Raw genomic sequence first — 18298 nt, 5'->3', positions numbered from 1 at the left:
CATCATATGAAATCAGAAATGCTCTTTCAAAAGGGAAAAAATAGTTAGGGTTGACCATGTGTCCTACTTTAAATAAGACAGTCCTCTATTTTGAAAGTCTGTCAGAGGATAGTCCTCTGTTTTTCAGGTGTTCTGTGTTTGAGGTCTGTCCAGTTCACATCTGATTTAAGAATAATTTGGATCCAGAATACCTGCACGTTTGCATACCAGCTTATTCACTCAGATTAGTGAGGAGTTCTCTTAGTTGTCCCTTGTGTTACAGAGATCTCAACTAGCAGGTAGGCATTTAGTGTAAACAATCACATGCTGTAGACCACATTGATGTGGCAGGTTCCTCGCTTTTGACTTCCAGGTATCTCTTGAAGGCTTTTATGCTGTTTAATTAGCCAACCATTTTAATGATTATTTATATTGTGTTTCACTGTGTTTTGTGGTGTTGCACATTGCCCTGAAATTTTATGACATTGCATCATAGAAATGTTTTTATAAATAAATAAATAAATAATCATAAAAAGGAAGAGCATGTGCCTTAAAAGTAGTGATGGAAAGACACTGATGGCATTTAAAAGCAAACAAACCAGTCTTAACAAGGAGAAACAGCAGAGATGGGTACAACACAGAAGCTAACACCCAAAAGCTAATATAGCAGAGTCTTTCTAAACTCTTTCTTGCTGTGGTCAAACTGTGTATCAAACTGCCGCTCATCCTGCAGTGTCACCCCCTGCTTTCTCTATTCAAACATCTGCCATTGTTTAAAACAGCCACTTTCCCCCGCTCAGTGATTCTCTATTGCTGCTTTAAACATCTGCTGTTTAAAATGGTCATATTTTCCCTCTAAGTATTACTCCATCCTTTCTTTACTTCTGTCAATCACCTGATATCAAATATAGCACCAGGTAACCTGTTTTCTTTTGCCAACACAGTTTGAAATCAAACTGCACAGGCAAAGACACAGATATTTACACGTGCAAACAATCAGCTGCCTGCAATTTCAAAGCCCTGTGCCTTTGCAAACACTGCCATGATTTTCAGCCCTTGCAAAAGCTCAGGGGTTTACAAAAGTCAGATATCAGCTAATTGTTGCCCCTTTCAAAGTGCTGTGCCTTTGCCCTCAGAAACCAGTGCTGTCCCCTCATACACATTTCTTACAAACCTGACTGGAAATATTTAGCTGATCTACCTGTAATGCCTTAGCTACATTCTTGTGCCATGGTGATATACATAATCTACAAAACTAGACTGATACAGCAATCAATAGTGTGTAATCTTAAGTATGTAATTTTCCTGCTGCAGAGAGGGTTCAACTGGAGCATTAGTACAAAATTAGCTAATTTATTCAGGAATACAATTTGGACCCAGTCCAAGCTGTGACTCTAAACACACAGTTAAAAGAAAATAAATACCTTGCAGAGTGATATTAAAATGCCAAGTGCAAGCTACTAGTTTATCACGGCTCCAAGCATTTTAGAACAAAGCAAGAAGAAAGCCACAGTGTTTGTTAATCCATGACAGCCTTGTGCATTAACTTCTCTGTTCATTGTATTCAGTCTGGCCAGAAATGAATGCTGCATGTTTTTTTAAAACTTCAAGTCATTGCATGACCTCATTTCCTTGGCATGCCTTATCTGGGGACTTTCAGCTTATTTTAGTATCCCACGAGACAGACGAGAGAATTTCCCCTCTTGTTTTCAGCAGGATTTAATGCAGAATTTGCTTATCCTCAGAAATGATAATGTGAGTTTACCAGACACCCCTTCTGTCAGTGACAGGCAGGAAAGATTTTCCACGGTGCTTTTCCATTTTCACTGCATAGCTTTCTGTTCAGTGGTTTAGCTCTGCCTTTCTCTGTGTGTATGTAGCGCGATGCAGCCTGACATGTTTGTTTTCCACAATCAACATCCTGCTGTTCGGCCACTGCTGCTGCTGAGGTAGGGCTTCTGAAACACAGAGCTGTGATTTTATTGGCTGACCTTAGACAAGCAAGCCGGTCTTTCTCTAACGGAAGCAGAATTGCTGCTCCTTCTTACGGCCTCTACATGCTGCATATGATTCTCAAGGAAGAAAATGTTTCCTCAGGAGCTGGCACAGAAGATCAAAGGCTACCAGGAGCAAATAGCATCTCTGAATTCCAAGTGCAAGATGCTAACAATGAAAGCCAAGCACGCCACGATGCTTCTAACAGTAACAGAAGTGGAAGGACTTTCAGAAGGAATGGAAGAGCTGGATTCAGAAGAACTCCTCTCAGCACACTCAGCTCACCCCTCTGTAGTAATGGTAAGCAATAAATGTATAATTTGTCTGTTTCCTGAGGCCACTAGTCATGTACAATACTGGTTCTGACACTATTATGCAAAAAATTGCTACAGTCCATGTTGTTTCTTTGTCTTCATGAGATGTCTGGGTGTTGCTGCTTAGAATGCACTGGAGCTCAAATTTATACAGCTGTGGTTATTCAGTTTTACAAACCAGCAATTACTGTTATCCTTGGGTGTGTATGAGTGTGGCTTTTGGCAATTCAGCTTTTTAAACATGGATAATTCCTCGGAACCACCAAATAAAATCACATTTATAAAATAACAAAATATAGCTTCACTTTGTACTCCCAAGAGGTTATTATTATTACTACTATTTTCTGTTTTGTGCATTATCCTCCCTTGGTATACCTAAGTGAAGAACTGGAAGAGGGGGAAATTGAAATGATTATTTTGCATATGCATGGAACTTTTTATTTTTAAAGTACACTGGATAGCAGTTGAAACATTGCTGGAATAAAGAATCCATAGGAGATGCTTTACTATTAAGTTGTATGTGTTTATTGCTTTCAGTATCTTTACATGTGGATCTGCTTTTCTTCTGTAACATTCCTCAAATATATTTTATGTAGTAGAAAGGTACATGTTTCCCTAGCTGAATGTTCCCATATTTTCCAGTGATATCTCCTACAACTATGATGTATGTGGATAAGGTTAAATATGTTCTCAAAAATGCTATCACTCAAATACTCCAGAACTAGAGTAAATAAACTTTTATTCTTTGTCTACATTATTAATACTGTTTTTGTTGGTATGTATCAGATGCCAGGGAGGACAGGGCTTCTAGGTCTAATAGCTATTCAAAAGAGAGAACTTGGGCAGGAACATTTTCTCATAGTAGGGTGAGGAAAACTGTGCCTGCCAAATAAAATTCTCACACACAATTATTAAAGGTACAGGGGCTCTTAAACTATGGCCTGTTGGAACTCTATGCATATGATTGCATTAAATAAAAATCATCCTTGTGGTGACTGAATGATCTTCTTGTCATTTGGGATTGCATTTCCCGTGGCAGATGACTGCTGGTCGCTGTCACACACTTCTGTCACCTGTTACTGAGGAGTCTGGGGAAGAGGGAACCAACAGTGAGATTTCTTCTCCACCTGCCTGTCGCTCTCCTTCACCTGTGGCTAATACAGATGCTTCTGTTAACCAGGTATCTCCCTGTTGGCTTTCATTCAATTGTGATGTCTGCAAATATGTGTGGTCCTCAGTGTGCAGTTCCTTATTTGTCCTGTCAGTTAACTTGGAAGTGTTTTCTCAGGGCAAAAAAAACATGAAGCTTTCGTTTTAATATTATTATTTAAAGTGAAACTACATGCTGTTCTTTAAAATGTATATAATAGATAAATGCGGTGCAGCATTAAAACTGGTAGCACATTTGAAATGCTAGGCAGGGTCAAGCATGGGTTCAGATTGGATGAGGGACCGCATGTTGAGATTCCTGCATTGCAGGGTGTTAAAGGAGTGGGTGGCACTGTGGTCTAAACCACTGAGCCTAGGACTTGCCGATCAGAAGGTTGGCATTTGAATCCCTGTGATGGGGTGAGCTCCCGTTGCTCTGTCCCAGCTCCTGCCAACCTAGCATTTCGAAAGCATGCCAGTGCAAGTAGATAAATTGGTACTGCTGTGACAAAAAGGTAAACAGCGTTTCTGTGCGCTCTGGCACTCGTCACGGTGTCCCATTGCTCCAGTAGCGGTTTAGTCATGCTGGCCATATGACCCCATAGTCGCATTTGACTGGACTTAACCATCAGGGGGTCCTTTACCCATTGGAGGGGGTTGGACTAGATGATCCTTGGGTTCCCTTCCAGCTCTACAATTCTCTGATACTGGAGATACGGATAAAAGAATGGGAGCATGCACAAGATTTTCAATATTACAGAAGATCCTGACAAAACACAACTTTTATTGTCCCCTTATCTATCTGCAAGTTTTCTGCTACTAGGTAGTTGCAAAGATCTTCCTTTGTTCTAATATTATTTCATTATTGATGGTGACTTTTGTAAATGTGAATTAAATTGTTTTCATTCCATTGCTTTATTTTCAACATGAGCTCTCTTTTCAGTAATTACAGTGCATAGCTCTATCAAATTGACACTGTGGGTATCTTTGTTAATTAATGAGCTGAAGCTGTTTGATATTTAATGGTATAATGCAATGAATAAAAATACAGATTCAGGGTTAAAAAAAACCACACCTATCAAGCTTATCCAATCAGATATTTTCCTCTCCCTGTTTCACTCCTTGATCTCAATGAAAAATAATGTGCTTTTCTTGCATATTCCCTCATAGATAGATAGATAGATAGAGTTCCTCACATGTTATATGCATCATTACATACCGTAATTACTATATGGTTATTATATGCATTTTATGCATATCATAGTATGCAGTTATATATTGCAAGTTTCCTAAAACAACCAGCACATAAACAGATACACAGAATGCCACATATACTGTAAAAATAATAATATAATAATAATTTATTATTTATACCCCACCTATCCGACTGGGTTTCCCCAGCCACTCTGGGTGGCTGCCAACCAAATATTAAAAACACAATACAGCATTATATACATAGTTATGTATTATAACATAATATTGCAGAAGTAAGGTATAGCACAAGGCTTGACTCTTTCATATGAGATATATATGTAATTAATTCTACTGGGGAGTGCCAGTATATAATTTGTTGGAGCTTTTCTTAGAAATAAAATGCTTGAGTTGTAAGCAAGTGCTCAATTCAACAGAAGGTTCAATTCGGGTGTAGCTTGATCAGGTCAGAAAACCATTTCCCATGGATAAATACATTTTAAACTGATCCTTCCTTCACTAGTAAAGAATGGGAATGGAGCAAGAACAATTTATTCATTACCTAATTATTGTAAGCTAGTAGCAAGTACTTCTTGCTCTAAACAAAAGCAAAACGCACCACTATTGTGATTCAACAAGGAAATTGATAGGTTAAAATAATAAGCAAAGCAAATGTAGGAAGTGAGATAATGAGCCATTGATTTTGTAAAGTTTAGTTGCATTGCAAGTGTAAAATACAAGAACCTTGTATTTTTTTGCAATGTATTTTGTAACATGGGAAATTAAGTAAGAAATATGCATTGGGCCAACCTAGAGTTTGAGTGAGTTAAAAATGCAAGTTTGTCAGATCAAAGAGGACAGTCACTGTAGCAATGAGTAAGTAGCAGCACCTTTGTCTTTTTATTTTGCCTAATGGTGAGAGTTGTAGTGGGGTGTGATGGTTGATCCACACAGCACTCTTCCCTTCCTAGTAGCAAAATCAAGGAAGGAGGCTCTGCAGCCACTTGCTGCCTACCGTATTTTTTGCTCCATAGGACGCACTTTTCCCCTCTTAAAAACTAAGGGGAAAAGTCTGTGCGTCCTATGGAGCGAATGCAGGGGAGGCAGGCAGAAAAAGCCCCCAAGAGCTACACACAAGCTTTGCGGCTTTTCCCCAGCCGGGATGGATCACGCTCGCTGCCCTTGGCTTCTTTAGCCTTGCGCAGCCTCCCCCTGCTGGAGAGGCTTCGCAAGGCTAAAGAGGAAGCTGAGGCAGTGAGCGGGATGGATTGCGCTCGCTGCCTTGGCTTCTTTGCTCTTTGGGGCTGGAGGAAAAACCTGGGATACATTTTTTTCCCTCTTGATTTCCTCCTCTAAAAACTAGGTGCGTCTTGTGGTCCGGTGCGTCCAAGAGAGCGAAAAATACGGTATATTGGTTGCTAAATGGAGGGACCATCATTAGAAGGATTCATTATAGGACTAACAATGTATATTGAAGCTCACAGAGCTATGCCTTGTGAGCAGAGCTATGGGTGTTTTCTTAGGAAATTTACTTAAAAACAAAAGATAAAAACAACAATACATACAAATAATGATTGTAGAAGATAAGCCATAAATATAAGCTGTGCAGAGCAACAACAGTAAACAAGAATAAACTGACATTTTCAAGAGTGTGTTATGTCTTTTGAAACTGCTGTATTGTGCTTCATGCTCGTAGGACATTGCTTATTACCAAGCCTTATCTGCTGAACAGTTGCAGACAGAAGCTTCAAAAATTCAGCCCATTCCCTCATCCACTCAGGAATCCTCTGAGCCAGGGTTAGAGTCTGCCACTAGTGCTAAGCTGGATGATTTACAACGTTCTTGGGAAACACTGAAGAATGTGGTAAGTCTCTTGGTGCAAGGAGGATAAGGAGAGATGTAACTATAATTTTGTGTGTGGTTTAGGTGATTGTGTCAAAGTGGATTGTTTGCAAATATATGCATGACAAAAGAGAGGGGGGGAGGGAGAGAACCAACTGGTGTGGTGGCATTTTAGCTGTAAGGAAGTTTCTATGCAGAAAGTTTGAAGGTTTTGAATAAGTTCATCAAGTATACCAAAGCCTCTGAAGGCACACATTATTTTTAAGTAGTGAGGCCAGATACAATTAGCTTCCATTATTGAAGCTCTGACTTCAGATAATTTAACAATGTGGCTGCTAGATTTCCACCTCAGACTGGGTATTCTGATAATATCACAACTGTGCTATGCCAACTGCAGTTGCTCCCAGTGACTACCTGTCTCCATATGTACCTCCGCATACTTGAAGATATTCAGGTGAGTACCTTTTTATGAGGTGAGGTAGGCAATTACCAAACAGAGCTGCCCTGGTGGTGGTGTCCCAATAGCAGAATGCTCTCCTTAGAGAGGTTTGCTTGCCACCCAACTGTTATTTTTCAGCACCAGAATTTTCCAAAGGCTTGTAGATCTCGTTTACTGCTGTAGACTGCTTATATAATCCTGTGACCTTTAAGTTTATTGTGAGTAATATTCGGTGAATGTGACCTGCCAGCACAAGGATTTCCACTTGCACAGTGGTACTTGCCCTCTCTCCATCTCCACATGGACCCCTAAATCTGTTTTAGGCATTTCCTCAGCACTGAGGAGCAGATTTAGAGATTTTGTGGGGTGTGCTCAAGAAGAGGAGGAGGAAAGTTCTGTTGTTCAAGAACTTAGGATGCACCAGCTGGATACCATGTTTCATTCTTGTAAACTGCCCCAGGAAAATGATTGAAGGGCAGCATAAAAACAGTATAATCAACAATTGACTCTCTCTTAGCTCCCGCGTAGGCTTTTTCAGTGCAGACAGCCATGCCAGCACATGGAGATAATGCCCGTTACATGTTGAATGGCAGCAGTGTAGACTCAACTGCTTATCCCAGAAACCATGTGCTGTACTCTTTATGCAAATTCATGTGTAAAACACAAACACATTTGTGCAAAGCTTTGTATCACTATGTCCACAGCAGCCAAACTGCATCAGAGATCATACGAAGCTCCAACTACAGTGGTACCTTGGTTTATGAACTTAATCCATTCCGGAAGTCCGTTCTTAAACCAAAGCATTCTTAAACCAAGGCATGCTTTCCCATAGCAGCGGGGGACTCAATTTACAAATGGAACACACTCAACAGGAAGCGAAACATGTTCTTGTTCCAAGGCAAAGTTCACAAACCAAAACACCTACTTCCGGGTTTGCAGCGTTCTTAATCCAAGTTGTTAATAAACTAAGCTGTTCTTAAACCAAGCTACCACTGTATAAGGAAATTAAAGCATAAGGATGTGATTTGTAATTATAATAGATAAAATTTCAGACATAATTCACTCTTCTATGGGCAAACATTTCTATTTCTTCGACTCTCTCAGCTTCTTGCATCACAGCTACCCTATCAGATCCCTGTGAGGGGGGCAGGGGGAGGGGCTGCTGAGAGGAAGAGAGGGCAGGAAAATTATCTTCCACTCCCTGCTTCCATGGGTGTTTCTAACTTATTATGTATAACTTTGCTTCCTTCCCTTTTTGGGTTTTTATGATGTTCTGTATATTATGCTCCATATATTGTTTATTTTTGTTCTCATGTGGTATATCAATGCCAGTTTCTTTTTCTTTATTGAATAAAGAAGTGTTCTTTGGGTTTTTTAAGGAGTTGAATATCTAGTCATGGTTTACTTTACTTGTAGATTAGTGAAAAGCAACGTACCCTCTATGAGGCCCTTGAACGCCAGCAGAAGTACCAAGACTCCCTCCAGTCTACATCTACAAAAATGGAAGCCATTGAGGTGAAATTAAATGAAAGCCTGGGGGTTGGGAAGAGTCCAGAGAGCCAAATGGCTGAACATCAGGTAAAAATAAATGAATGGCAAGATAAATTGTTTGCTTCTTGTTCACTTACAGGTCTATAGTCTTAAAATCCAAATTCCTGGCATAGTTGTAATGTCTGCCCTAAAAATATGTTGAAACTCTGTATTTTCTAGTTGTGTGATAATGTTTCCCACTCACTCACCCAATTTTATCCTGTGATTTTTTGAAAACAACAACAACTAGGCTTTGATGGATGAGATCCTAATGCTCCAGGATGAAATTAGTGAGCTACAAACTTCATTAGCAGACGAGCTGGTGTCTGAACCACTAGATACAGATGCTGCCGACCAGTTGGCTCTACAATCTACGCTTACAGTCTTAGCAGAGAGGATGGCCACCATTAAGATGAAAGCTTCAGGGAAACGGCAGCTGCTTGAGGTACAAAGATACTGAAAGGAAGTTTTCATCCTAACAAATTTCAATCGGTAGGACCTTCCATGGTCTTTCAAGTATTTCCAAGTGTCCCTACATTTCGTTTGCTGCTGTAACATGTTTATCACTTCACGAGGGCCGCAGAACTTGCATGTTACCTCACATGGCACCAGTGCTTCTCAGTAGAGCCTATTCATGCATTCAGCTGCATATCACTGAGTGCTGTTTAAACACATAGTAGGAACTTTATTTATGTGCATGCATGTGTGAACTAATCCATCATATTACCTTACCTTGTGTGGATCTATAAGATGAACAAAATAGGTAAGATTCCCTTTGCACTGTTTTTTGAGTCTCTGGCCATGTTTCCAACTATTTGATTCTCCTTTTACACTAAGCTGCCTTCCACATCTCTTCTTTATTCCCTCAGTCATTTCTTAAATTATTCCTTTAATTTCCATTTTTTTAATGTTAAGCTGCTCAGCACACATCACGGTGTTAAGAAAAAATGTAGTCAAATTCTTAGTTCACCCTTACCTGAACTCACCTTAAATGAGTACATATGATAATCTGCTGTAGATTTATATAGAGTGCTTCCTTTCTCCTCTCAGCAAGCCACTTTCTGTTATAAAATTCTTACACCACTATTCACATATATTAGATTTCTATGAATCAAAACTTGTCCCTCGACACATTAGGATACAGTGCCGGCTTCCCCTGAAGAAAGGGAATGAGGTGATGATTTTAGCTGATCTGCCCCCTTTCCCCAGTGCCACCTCAAACACTGTCTACGAAGATCTCCCAGCCCTCTGCAGCAACTTTTCAGGGGCTTGAGGAGAAAAGAACTTGCAAACTTTGCCATCTTCCCCTTTCCTTGAACTTGAGCAGCACTCCATTGAGTTTAAGTGTGGACCCAACCCATCTATTTTTGTTCCTTTGAACTCCAAAGAATTGCAAATAATGGCCACATCTAATTACTAGGAGAAACTCAACGAGCAACTGGAAGAACAGCGGCAGGAGCAAGCTCTGCAAAGATATCGCACTGAAGCAGATGAACTTGACCACTGGCTCCTGAATACAAAAGCTACACTGGACACCTCATCGGTTACTGTTGAGGAACCCATGGATATGGATTCTCAGCTGGTTGACTGTCAGGTGAAATAGCAACCATCATTTCTAAATATTACTTCTGATGCACTTATAGGGCTTTCTTGTGTATTTTTAATTAGGACTCCTCACATGCATAGTACTCATACTCATGCTTTGAGCAGTGCATTGAAAATTGGCTTTTTGCATTTACAGTGCATGTAGCACCTGCACATCTCTCAAAACTTTTCCACATCTGGAAGGTGGAATGAGCAGTGTCTAAACCAAGTGTTGGTTAAATAGACAGATGACATTCAGAACTACTTTATGCGGCTTGCAAATTAGATACGGTCCTAATGTTTTAATCACTGGAACTTTTGAATAGAAAATATTGTGCTTTGGGCCTACTTTTTCAAATAGAGCAAAGAAGTGTTCCCTATTCATTTTTAAAGAAATCAACAAATAATATTACTCGGTTATCCAAGCAGTATACAGAAATAAAAGTGTTCCAGAATTCTCAAAGCTTTTAAAGTTCATAACAGACTCATGTCTCATGCTCACTTGTTTAAATGAGATCACACTCAAGGACTGAGTTGCTCATTTCAGACATAGCACTAAACTATGAGTTGTTTGTTTGTTTATAACAAAATTTGCTTACTGCTTAATTGTAGTAAAACTTCTAAGTGGGTTAATGCATTATTTGGGGACCTGTGACTCTCAAAATGTTGTTGGACTACGACTCTCACCATTCCTGATCACCATGCTCCCTCTCCTTTCTCCTTCTCTACTTTAGCCACAGGAAAGATTGGAAATTTTGTTTTAAGTGTTTCTCCTTTTTGTTTGCTTTTTTAACTGTTTTTTTCTGTTTTTATGATGATGATTTTGTAGAAGGCACTTAATAAATTAATTATCACAATCACCTTAAATTTTAAACAAACTGGAGTTAATCTCTGACTGTGTTTTCATAGAATGCTAAACCATGGAACAAACTTGAGCAAAGCTTTCAACTCGTGTCCTCCCCTTTCAGAACCCTGGCTTGTTGTTAGGTATATATCACAGATTGTGATTTAAACAAGTGAACATGAGATATGAGTCCGTTATGAACTTAATGAAATTAGGTAGCAACATGCTTATATTCTTTAATGCCCCCTAAAACTCTTTTTGATTCATGTGTTTGATCCTATCTAAAACTCCACATTTTTAGGGAAGCCAATCTACCATATGCACCTCAAATCTGAGCTAATATCAACACCCCCACAGACACAGAAGCCTATTGAGAATGACAATTTTGACAATAAAGATTTAAAAAATGGGAATTAAATAGATTGGTTTGCCATTTTAAAACTATCCTTAAGTTTCTACATTTCCTCCTTCTGACTTAATTGTCATCGGATTAAATTGCTGAGGGCAATTAAATCAAAGGCTTTAAACTTGTTGTCAGAATATTGTCCCAGTTTTGGTATGCTGTGGAAGTACTTACCTGCATTTCAAAATAAACATGCCAGAGATTTGTCACTAGAGAGAGATAAGTCTCTTTCTAGACTAAAGAAGATTATGTGGAGGATCTTAGGGCCATTCATGCACCAATCAGAAAGATCCACAGTAAGCAGAGAAGCTTATCAATGCAATCAGAGCAATGAGAGGAGGGAAGGGAGATGAGCACAGAAAAAGGGATCTCCCTGCAAACAGGCAGAAGTGGCAAAACGAGGAGAAGAGAGCAACCATAATCTGCTAATTGCCATTAACTTGGGGTCATAGGTTCTGACATATTGATGCAGTAAAAAACTAGAAGAGCATTTAAGCATCTAAATATCACTGAAATGCAAACAAATGTCTGTGCTATGAAAAAGTCTTTGCTTTCAGACAATGCAGACTCTTGTGTTTTGGATGTTTCTTGTATGTAAAAATAAAAGCCAGAGCTTTGGGAAATGCAGAATATTGGAAGCGCATTTGTGAAGGCTCTGTGGAAAACTCTGTGGAGCGACAATGCAAATCTGCCTTGCTCTTAGCTTGGATGAGGATGAGGTAGGCCCCTGCGGATGCTGCAAGATGTATGAATTTGCCTCCTTGTTTCTGCTGCTTCAGAACATGCTTGTGGAAATTGAGCAGAAGGTAGTGGCTTTGTCTGAGCTGTCTGTACATAACGAAAACCTTCTCATGGAAGGAAAAGCTCATACCAAGGACGAGGCAGAGCAGCTGGCAATAAAGCTCCGAACCCTAAAGGGAAGCCTTTTGGAGTTGCAGAGAGTCCTCCACGACAAGCAGATCATCATCCAAGTAAGGAGCTCTTCCTAATTGGCTTTAAGGGGGAGGGTTTGGGTTTGCAGTTTTTCCTTCTGTGGGTTGGGAGAAATTTGAAAAAGAAGAGGCTGTCATTATTATACACCTAGCAGTAATTAAATTCCAGTCAGTTAGAACTGACCCGTCAAGTTACAGTTTAATTTCCTTATTATCACCTTTAGGGAGAGCTAAATTTATTAAAGCCTGCTCCCTGTCTTTCTCTTCTTCTTTGCCATTGTTCAATTGGAAATTGCTTGAATTGGAGCCTAGATTTGTTTGTGTTCAGAGATTGGGATTTGTAGCCTTGTCTGTCCCTTGCCCTGTGCCCCCAAGGGACTTTAAAAAATGTTGCAAGCTTAGTTATTAATTTAGATCAGTTCATTCAGATATCTCCTAGACAGGAGAAAGAGGCAAGTGCTTTTAAAAAACAACAATTGTGCACCATCATTTTGCGTATGACGCCTGTAAGCAGAAGACTATTTCCAGCGCAAAGTTATTTCACTGGGTTAAGGTACATGTATTTATTTTAGAGTGTGAGACAAATTTGACATTAAAAGTTCTATGCCTTTTATTTCATGATAACTCTGGCTGTAATTCCCCCAAAAGAATCCTTTACTCACATGCACCAATATACATGTGTGCATCCACATTTTTTCCTGGCAGCGTTTTCTCACATTAGGGTATATTTAATGCTGCCATCGATTTCATGTGATATGGAAGCAGCAGTGAGCCTTGGGGGTGGGGTAGAGTGGAGGCAATTCCTATGCTTGACCAGAACTTACCCTGTGGCTCTTTGGATCAGGACCCTAATATTCAGCTTAAATATTTGTTAGGCTAACTTAGTGTATTAAGAACTTCACACAAGTTCTTAAAGCATTATTATCTACCTCTGAGATTCAGTTTTCCCGCTGTACGTATCCATACAACATTCTCTGGAGCAATATTTGAAGATGGTGAAGCCAACTTTTTTTTATATGAAATTGCTGAAAGAGCAGCTCGCTCATAGCCTTTAGTAAATCACAGAAAGGGACAACTTCCTCCCTGATCCATTTGAATGTTATCTCCCTACTTGATGTCATAACAAACCAAAAACTCTTTGTAAGCATGTGATTCCCTACTTACGTATAATTCTTCTTTGCGTGTTAAGGGCATAAGGAATTCTCTGGGGATTAGTGACCAGAGACTTGAGCAGTACTTCAGAAATGGCAAACCCATCTGATCACTAATCATGAAGCAGGATAGTGTACCTGTGTCATTAATCACATGGCAGATGAAACTGAAAATTAAAATGTATGGGAACTTTTTCTTAACCCCAAAACTGTTCTACATTATGGTATGGTAAACACATGTTGCCTGGAATATTGACCTTGAAGAGGTCAAGCAGTAGCTTTTCTGTAATCTGCAGCTATACATAGCTCTGGAGAATAGTAAAGGGGAAATGTACTGAAGAGAGTGACACAAATCAAATTGGAATCTAAATGGCACAAAGTAGACACTTAACATCAGCAGTATTCAGAAACCAGTTAGTGAACATTTAAGTTTCTCAGATCGCAGCTGAGGTGCTGTTCAGATGGAAGGCCACATAAGCTTTCCTTACAGTACTAGAATCACATTAAAGCAGGACTTATTATTATTAATGATCTCTTGAAGAAGTAGGAGACCCCAAATCCAGACCTGAGAATGACAATCCTATCTCCTTAAATTCATATTCCGCTTGTATTCCTCCTCTCACCCTCTCATTCATTCATTCATTCATTCATTTAAAGCAGGGTGCTATACAGGAAAAGGAAGAGTGTGAGCCAGATCTAGCCACTTCTCAAAGCCCCAGTGTCCAAGAATGGCTGCTTCAGGCACGGACAACCCGTTCACAACAGCAGCAGAGCAGCCTGCAGAGACAAAAAGTGAGTGTACTTAGTTACTACAAATCCTAAACCTGTTTAAATGCAGTGAACCATTCATTTGAATTGTGTATACTTCACATTTGCAGATGTCCACATACTGTGTGTGGATGGGGGGGGGGGCTAGCAGCAGAGCTGTGCAACTTTGGGAGCAGGGACAGCAGTTCAGCCCCACTTCCCATTAATAGCACGACACCCCTTCATGAAGGGAACTGTGACCCCCTTGTGGTCTTTGGGAGTTGTGTTCACTGGTTGCTCCCATTACATGCACTTTGACCCTTCTGTGATTGTTTAAGGGATTAGTGAACTATGTTTCAGCTTAATTTAAGGATAGCCCTTTGTCCAGTGTTTCCCAACCTTGGGCCTCCAGCTGTTTTCGGACTACAATTCCCATCATCCCTGACCACTGGTCTTGCTAGCTAAGGTTGATGGGAGTTGTAGTTCAAAAACAGCTGGAGGCCCAAGGTTGGGAAACACTGCCTTTGTCTGTGGAGGAATGAAGATGCAAGGAAGCATTATAACTATGGCCAGTCTGATCTGAAATCTTGGTTATTTTCATTTTCCTGTATGCCTAAAATGTATTTTAGCAGTTGTACTGTATTTAGTATTCCTAAATAGTAAACAAGATGTTGTTCAGCCAATTGTGCTTGATTCTTTTTAGGAGCTAGAGAAAGAGCTAGCAGAGCAGAAGAACCTACTTCGCTCCGTGGCAAGTCGTGGAGAGGAAATTCTAACACAGCAATCTACTTCAGAAAACACTCATCTTAGGTGTGGCTTGATGCATTTTATTCTTGTTCAATAGCTTTGTATTGATTGATCGTGCCAGTGTGTGCTTATACCTTCGTGTGTTATTTGTGTTTTATTGTAAATGAAATCTGAAAAACATTTTACATTTAAAATAAGATTCTCAGAATTTATTCAAGATTTTGACAACTGCTGGCTAGATCATAACAGCATATTGTTGTTTTTACCTAATTAGTCTAAACTAGATATAGATATAGATAGTTCCAAGTAAGATAAGCAGAGGGTCAAACAAAGCCTGCCAGCACAAGGCATTGTTGGAAAGAGACACACTAACTCATGATTGCAGATTTCTTATGAAAGGTACCTAAAGTTTATTCTTACACTTAATATAAATTTAATTAATATTTGTTGTATCTAATTTTAAAAACTTTGGAAAGGTTACATCTGTAAAGAATGAAATGCTTCCTTAATGCAGTGCCTCAAAAATCATACCCATCAATCTGAAATGTTACTGATTTCAGCAGTGATGAAGCTTCCTAGTTTTAGTGCATAAATACTATGAGTACTTCAGATTTCTATGAAATCCTTAATATAGCCCAATTAAAGTCTTCTAGAAGTGTAGGAGACTGCCACCAGCATCACAGCCAGGCAGGACTTCATACACAGTCACTGGGTGCAAGTCACCTCCACTTGCGTCCACTTTTAACTTGCATAATCTCAGTGGTTGACATTAACTTTCATGACTGACCCTTCATATCAGGTGTGAACAGTATTTTGATGAGGAGAGTATACATAAGTACAGTAGAGTAACAGTCATTCCAGAAATATTGCTGTTTCAGTATTGCTAATTCATATTTGTCTTTTCCATCAACAGGAAGCCTGATGTATTAACAGAGGAACTAGGTTTAGAGGGAGAAAAACCGTCAGCTGAAGATCAAATGAAAATGAAGTGGGAAAGCCTCCATCATGAAGTCAGCATTAAGCACAGGCTGCTGCAGAATGCTCTGGAACAAGAACAAGAGCAGCCGGTAGGTTTTCTTTCAAAACTGTTGTTTTCAGCCCTCTTTACAGAAAAAGAAAATGGTAAAATCTACAACCCAGTAATGTCTTTTTCTCAGAATGTAAATTGAAAAAAGGAACAGTTTAAATCAAAGCCCTACTAACTAAATAAGGAGGGGGGAAATCATTAATTTCATTTACATTTTTGTCACGTCTGAAAATTGTAATCATTACCTTTTCCTTCCTTCACAGCTCTACAGCAGACCAAACCGACTTATATCTGGCATGCCAATGTACAAACAAGAAGGGCAGTCTCAAGATAAACCATCAGCTGCATCTTTATTGGTTGGTTTGAATGAGGCTTTTGAAGACGCTTCTTCCCAGGTAGGATATTTGATTATGTTCACTTTTTTTGTAAAGTGCAATATATATTACTAAACTAACGGACCTGCCTCTCTCTTTTGTGGTGCCTTATTCAGCCTGGAGGTGTGGAGAAGGAGAGCCTGCACTTTGAACAGAAGTTGTACAGTGGTGTTTCAGCCACCTCTTCCTGGCTAGATGGTGTTGAAGAGCACTTGTTTGTTGCCACAGCCCTGTTGCCCGAAGTGACAGAAGCTTGTCTTTATAACCAGGAAGTAAGTGGTCCTAAAATCGCCATCTTATTTTTTTATTATTTAAATATCTCTCTCACTTTTCATTAATTAATGATCCCAGGGCACCAAACATAACAAAACCCAATTAAAAGACAAGCAATAAAACCAATTCAATGACTTAAAATACCAGATAAAATATACTATGTCATCATATACACTAATCTGGGGTTGTTCGCTATAAAGGCTTGGTTGAAGAGATATGTTTTTTTACCTACCTAGTGATGAAACATAAATAGGGATGGCTTCAGCCACATTAGAGGTACCACTATGGGAAAGGTTTTCTCTTGTGCCACTGCATAATGAATTTCTCCCAGTGGTGGAACACTGAGAAGGTCCCCTCCATCACAACAGTAAGAAAGATGCATTAACGTTGGAGCTAGACTTAGAACCGAGGAAGTGGGGAGGCCTTCATCAAGAAAAAAGTGCCAGCTTAATGTTGTACTTTTTAATTTATTGAAACATAAGACCATACAGCTATGACTATAGTTTTAAATGTGATATTGTTAGGTAGAAGAGCAAGTGCAAGGTTCATTTGCTCCTCCGCTGAGCTGCTAAAAAATATGTAATGTCCACATCACAGGTAAAGACACCTCAAGTGCAGTTAGAGCCAAAACCTGAAACCTATGGAGCCAACCTGTGTGTGCCCATGGTGGTGGAGAATATGCAAATGGAAAAGTTGAGCTATGTAGCAGTGGGCGTCATTCTTAGTGTGCCCCACTGGTTTTAAGAGATAAATAAAATAGGTTGCATTTGACAAGTCTGTTATAGTTCAGTAGAGACAAAATTGTTCTCTCGAAGAAGTGTTAACCTCTACCAATGGTGTCTCTATGTTTCACATCTATGTCACCCACCATTTATGTACATTACTGCTATGTACAGGAGGGGTTGTACTGAGAGATAGTGCTGCTCTTCTTCTTTCTGGAGTGTACACAAGAAGGGATTAGAACATTTGCCCAATTGCAAAACCATGCTTACATTCATACACCAAAACTACTGCGGTACATACATACCGTATTTTTCGCCCTATAGGACGCACCGTCCCATAAGGCGCACCTAGTTTTTTGGGGGGGAAATAAAGGGGGGGAAATTATTTTTCCCCCAGGCCCGAGCTTCCCCCGACCCCAGCCCCCAAACAGGCAGCTCTCTGCAAGCCGTGGGAGCCCAGCGCTGGCTCCCGCTGCTTGCTGAGAGGTACGCGAAGCCTGGACGCGCTGAGCTCAGGGCGCGCAGGCTTCAGCATGCAGGCAACTCTCCGCAAGCAGAGGGAGCCCAGCGCCGGGCTCCCGCTGCTTGCGGAGAGGTCCACGGAGCCTGGAGAGTGAGAGGGGTCGCTGCGCACCGACCCCTCTCGCTCTCCAGGCTTCAGCGAAAGCCTGCATTCGCCCCATAGGACGCACACACATTTCCCCTTCATTTTTGGAGGGGGAAAATGCATCCTATAGGGCGAAAAATACGGTACATCAAAAGAAGTGTGAATATGTGCACATAAGAGAGGCAACAGGCAATCCAATTTCGGGGGGTGGGGCAGAGGTGCCAACATGAAACGTTGTAAACAAAAGTATTTCTGTTTCCTACTTTAGGCTACATTCCCGTTTATTCTGCATCCAGTGCACTCCCTCTGCTGGTTTGGGAAGTGGTGTACACATGACATTAGCCACAATCCATATCAATCCTGTATCTCTTCTGTTGTTTCTTCTGAAATACTGCATTTTTATCCATTTCCCCCCAAAGCAGCTATGGTCCAAATTGAGAAATAGAAT

General features: G+C 40.1%; 1 protein-coding gene across 15 annotated transcripts in view; it reads left to right on the top strand.

The window, feature by feature from the left end:
• SYNE1 (spectrin repeat containing nuclear envelope protein 1) overlaps positions 1 to 18298 on the top strand; it is a 278820-nt gene that overhangs the window by 176417 nt on the left and 84105 nt on the right. For 11 of the 15 annotated variants that reach the window (XM_081854278.1, XM_081854273.1, XM_081854275.1 and 8 more), the window contains 12 exons: positions 2077 to 2274; positions 3328 to 3468; positions 6325 to 6492; positions 8326 to 8487; positions 8690 to 8884; positions 9860 to 10033; positions 12050 to 12241; positions 14011 to 14145; positions 14804 to 14910; positions 15761 to 15914; positions 16138 to 16269; positions 16365 to 16520. In XM_081854278.1, coding sequence (XP_081710404.1) covers positions 2077 to 2274; positions 3328 to 3468; positions 6325 to 6492; positions 8326 to 8487; positions 8690 to 8884; positions 9860 to 10033; positions 12050 to 12241; positions 14011 to 14145; positions 14804 to 14910; positions 15761 to 15914; positions 16138 to 16269; positions 16365 to 16520 — 1914 coding nt within the window. The remainder of the gene's footprint in view (positions 1 to 2076; positions 2275 to 3327; positions 3469 to 6324; positions 6493 to 8325; positions 8488 to 8689; positions 8885 to 9859; positions 10034 to 12049; positions 12242 to 14010; positions 14146 to 14803; positions 14911 to 15760; positions 15915 to 16137; positions 16270 to 16364; positions 16521 to 18298) is intronic. The other 4 variants (XM_081854272.1, XM_081854270.1, XM_081854277.1 and 1 more) reach the window with 2 other exon arrangements.

This window comes from Podarcis erhardii (genome assembly GCF_964252035.2).
Source record: "Podarcis erhardii genome assembly, chromosome: 3".
NCBI classification, from domain to species: Eukaryota; Metazoa; Chordata; class Lepidosauria; order Squamata; family Lacertidae; genus Podarcis; species Podarcis erhardii.
The sequence above is the reverse complement of the archived record's forward strand: the minus strand, read 5'-3'. Positions and strand labels throughout refer to the sequence as shown.